The sequence below is a fragment of the Orbicella franksi genome, unplaced genomic scaffold (assembly GCF_964199315.1).
Source record: "Orbicella franksi unplaced genomic scaffold, jaOrbFran1.1 SCAFFOLD_431, whole genome shotgun sequence".
Taxonomy (NCBI): domain Eukaryota; kingdom Metazoa; phylum Cnidaria; class Anthozoa; order Scleractinia; family Merulinidae; genus Orbicella; species Orbicella franksi.
In genome coordinates this window covers 1-4625 of record NW_027670654.1, presented here as the reverse complement: position 1 = coordinate 4625, position 4625 = coordinate 1, and the positions used below count along the sequence as shown (strand labels likewise).

At 37.7% G+C, this 4625-nt stretch overlaps 1 protein-coding gene across 1 annotated transcript; it reads right to left on the bottom strand.

Annotated features, from left to right (window-relative positions):
- Positions 1-481: 481 nt before the first annotated feature.
- LOC145473796 (uncharacterized) lies at positions 482-4385 on the bottom strand. Its single transcript, XM_081455075.1, has 7 exons — positions 3349-4385; positions 2918-2947; positions 2523-2564; positions 2359-2382; positions 2207-2248; positions 1697-1726; positions 482-1425 (listed from the first exon to the last, which is right to left on the bottom strand). Exons 1-7 carry the CDS (start codon positions 3413-3415, stop codon positions 1268-1270), a joined length of 393 nt encoding a protein of 130 aa, XP_081311201.1. The 5' UTR covers positions 3416-4385; the 3' UTR covers positions 482-1267.
- Between the last annotated feature and the right edge of the window lie 240 nt (positions 4386-4625).

Here is a 4625-nt window from a genome sequence, read left to right as displayed (position 1 = left end):
GTTCTTTCTTTGTTTTTTTGGTTTTTTTTTTCGCAGAAAACCACGTGACACTTAGATTGGCTAGTTGAAGTAGCATTCGATCCTTGACGAGATAAACCAGCGTCCGGTGAAATGACCAGGAATTGTTCTTTGCTGTACGGGTTCTGGAGTCGCTGGAGTCAAGTGCTTGCAGACGGCTAACTGCATGCGTGGGGGTGAGAGAATCCTAACATTTATTTCATATCTGATTCTAAAATCTATCAGTTTTGCTAAGACTTGCAACAAATCTTTGGACTCGCAATATTTTCAATGTTTTGAATATTTGAATAGTTCTCTCTATTTCAGCCAGTATCATTTGATATTTCATATTTAAGTGTATATTATTTAATCACGTCAGAGATTAAAGAGTGATACTTCATATCGGCACTTAAAAGTCTTTAGAGTCGTTTATCGGAAGCTGAATTCTGATGGAAACGATTTTTTTATGCTACCTATAAGGTCCTTCAGCCATAATCAGACCCCTATTCCTCTTGAGGTACCACACGCCATTTTATCATCAAAGAAATATTTTTATCTGGAAAGAACAACTTTATTCTAACAACTACAATATCCTACGAATACATGATATCAATCAATAAATCTATGTCAATCTATGAATGTAAGACCTGGAAAGGGGATTTTGGCTCAGCTAAGGGGGGTTACAAAACAAAATATACACAATAAATAAAACGGTGGACACTTTTATTAAGCTCTTCATTGTGTGTTTTTTGTTACAGAAAAGGGTTTGACATTTGACAATGTGTAACGTCCAATAGGCACTTAGACTGTAAAGACACTACATGTTCCCGTGGGAAGCGCCGAGCCCAAGTCTAAAGCTACAATAATATATTTACATAGTTGTTTCTACAGAGGTTAAAATATATACAATTTTATGTACAACAACATTTACAATAAATAAGACTTAAGTTAACATCGTGTATTTTACAATTCTATTTACAAAACTATTTACAGCAATTCAACTTTTTAGAATGCAAGATTAACAATACATCTTAACGATTTTTTTTTGGTATATATGTTTTACATTTTTTTTTATTATTATTATTACATACACTAATTTCAACGTCTATTTACAAAATTTATATAACTTATGCCCTTACCCTTAGAAATATAGCCCCCCTCTTAGCCCCCATTCCCCTCCCTATTGGCATTTTCTGTCTCTCTCCCCCCGTTTATGTTAAATAAGAATAAATTTAAGACGAGACGGAAAATGTTGCCCCTCCCATACTGACTACCATTCTTCCCCCCCTCTTCCCCCTCCCCTTCCCCCTCCCCTTCCTCTCCCCCACCCACGTCCCCTCCCATGGCCACCCCACTGCCTTCTCCCTCCCCCTCTTTCTGTACAATCCTTGGCCCTGTGGCCTTTTCTTTTGCAACGCCAACAGCGCACTAAAAATGAAAGAAAGACATAAAATTGTGAGATAAGTTTTTTGTTTAACACATTTCTATTTTTCCTATTTTAGGGAAATTTTCTTGCTAGCGTCACAAACAAGTATTACTCACTCCGATTTAGGACAACAGTCAATCAAACGTCAGATAATATTACAACCAATGAGCAAAAGGCATTACTGTATTTTGCAAGCTTTTTACATGACTGGCGAGTTTGTGTTTCTTTGGCTATCAAGAATTATATACAGACAAACAGAATTTGAAAACTTACTGTTTGAGAGCTTCAACTGCTCTTTTAATTCTGAAAAAGAATATTGTAAGTAAGTAAGAGACTTTATTTTATGAGGGTGACACGTAACAGTAACTAACATTACAAATCATGTTTTGGCCCTCTAAAAAATACAGATAATAAAAACTACATTAAATACTACATTAGCAATAGATATTTACAATGGAAATAGTATAACAATATTTCTAGAATTTGATAAAGCCAGGAAAGAAATTCATCTTCAATAACAGGACAGACGCATGAAAAACTAACGTCAGTTTGTTTTTTTACATAACAAATTGTCAAATTGTCCGCTCTCGCTCGTTGCCGCATCACATAAATTATAAATTCATGTGTCTGTCCGCATATTGACAATGAAAATTAGCCAATGAAGCGGGCGAGAATTTCTGCAGTTATCATAAAATATAGTATTGACTGGATAGTGATGTTAGCCTAAGGTCGAAACGTCGTCGTTTTCAAAAAAGTAGTAATGACAAACTTTGGTATATTTACCGCTTATTTCTGCCCTCAGGGCTTCCACATTTTCTTTAGGATCTATAGAGAAACCAACGTGTATGTCAGTTATGTTCTCAACTTTTCCTTTTTTGCAGAAATTTTATAATGTATAACAATGATAATAGAGGTTATTGAAGCTCGTTTCTCACCTCCATCTGTCTTTTCCGGCACAACTGTAGAAAAGACAAAAAAAGTCATTTTCTTACCAATTAAACTTCGAAATCAAACTGCAATTTTCGAACTTGTACTATTAAAAGTTTCACATCCTTTGTCCCTGAAACTTTATTTTTTTGACAGGTTTTTCACATGTTACCTTCTTTCTCCTTTAACTGCACCACCTCTCTTATGTCGTCCCCTGTAGAAAACCAAACAAATGTCATTTTGCAATGAATTAAACCTCAATATCATCCTGTTATTTTAAAACTTTTACTATTCAGAGGTTTCGCACCCTTGTCCGATTCACGTAAAACCTCATTTTTGTTAGTCTGACCTAATAAGGCTATGTCTACACTATAGCGTATAGTTATTGGGCCGGCGCGAAAACCATATAGGATAGGCCTTTCGTTCACACAAAACGTAACGGAGCCAAGCTGCGCGGTCGTTTCTGCTCATACCAGGCCGGAGTATCTTTCATGTCGACATAATGAGCCGTTCGGTATAGTGTAGACAGATCCTAAAAATAAAAATTGACAGTTGTTTATATGTTACCTGCAGAAGGTTCTGTCTCTCCCTTGTTTTCTGCGGGAAAAGCAAAATACTCGTTTTTAGTGTGTATCTTTAGTGGCCTCCACAGTTAGGGCTATGCTAAATTATAACCATCTTTGGCCACCTTTATGACAAGGGAAAAATTCAGCTTCGTAAAACAAATAGAACAAAAGATGTAGCTGCCCAACCATAATTCTACTTTACATTCCTGACCCTGGCCTTAGACTGCTTGAGTAACGCAGCTCTTTTCAGGAAGCTTTGAATTGAGTTAATCTTTTGTGTGTTTTGTTGTTGTTGTTGTTGTGCTACAAACAGGAATTTGAGAGTTTACCCGTTTGAAAAGCCCCTAAATTTTCTTTGTGGCTCTTTTAAAAAAAGAAAGAAATGCACAAATAAAAATATCCATTCAGTAGACAAATGAGTAAAGGTGTTACCGTTGGTTTGACTTGATGACATCTTGTGTTGAATGTCTAAACGGGGAAACGTATAACACAAATGCATCGCATTACGTTAATCGTAACATCTTAAATTAACCTGAACAGTTTATTCCACGACTGTAACTGTATCATTATACATAAGTTGTTGACAATCTTTGTCGGTCAAGATGCTTGCCTGAATATTGGCCTCGTTCTTTTGCGTTGTTATTGACCAAGACAAAGGCCAGACGAGCTCTCTTGGCCAAAAAAGCTTGCTAATAAAAGGATTTATTACATGGTGGTGTTGAGAGTTTTTTAGTTTTCCGCGGGAACAATGCAAGCAATGTCGAGCGAGCAAGAGACACGCCCATCTTGCCCGCTCCGAACCGCACTGTACTAGACTACGAGTAGTCCCTCTTTCGCTTAGTCCGTCGTGCGTGACGCGAAAGAAATTTGCGAGAAAAAAATGGCCGCGCGAAATCCTGGGGGCTAGGAGCGCGCGAAAGGAGGGTAGGCGAAATTGGAGCGTTATTTTACATTTGCAGCACTTGTGAGCACTTAATTGACTTTTGAGCAGAATTTGAGCATGTTTTGGCTTTTTGGAAAACATTTCAGCACATTTTTCACAATTTTCCATATGTTAAATGCAATATTTTGTGTTTGAAACGTTTTCAGTAAAGCCGAGTACGAGTAATTTTAGCTTGTCGCCTGATCGGCTGACTGTTGTCATGGAAATGCGCGTGCTATGGTCCTTTTAACCGTGGGAACAGGCGATTTTCATTGGATCGTGACTTCGTGTTTAGTTAAAAGTTTGATAAAACTAGGAATATGTATAAACATCTGCTGGGAAATAAACGTAAACTGCGAGCAATTTTCGTGCACCATTTCTAAATTTCAAGCACTTTTTATAGAAATCGAGCACTAGTTAAGTACTTTTTTGCCATGTTTTGAGCACTTGCGATTTTTCCAGCGCAATCGGGACAGGCCTACCTATCAATGTTTCGCTCGATGTCTAGTTTAAAGATTTAAATTATCAGCGAATCTCCTCGGTTTGTTTAAAATGTTCCTGACCTAGGTCTAGTTCGCTTGCTTTAAATTTTACCGAAATAACGAACGGCGTTCAGATAAGTCTTTAAGGTAGCTCACCTTGGTCCAACTTAACGAGACGAAAGAGGCTGGTTACAAATTTCACGTCAGTTTTATATAGTGCCATATCCTCGACCCCAGGGGCCGCGCCGTTTTTGGTCAGCACCAGGACTCTTGACCTCTGGCCGGGTTCAACACCGGAAGTTCGT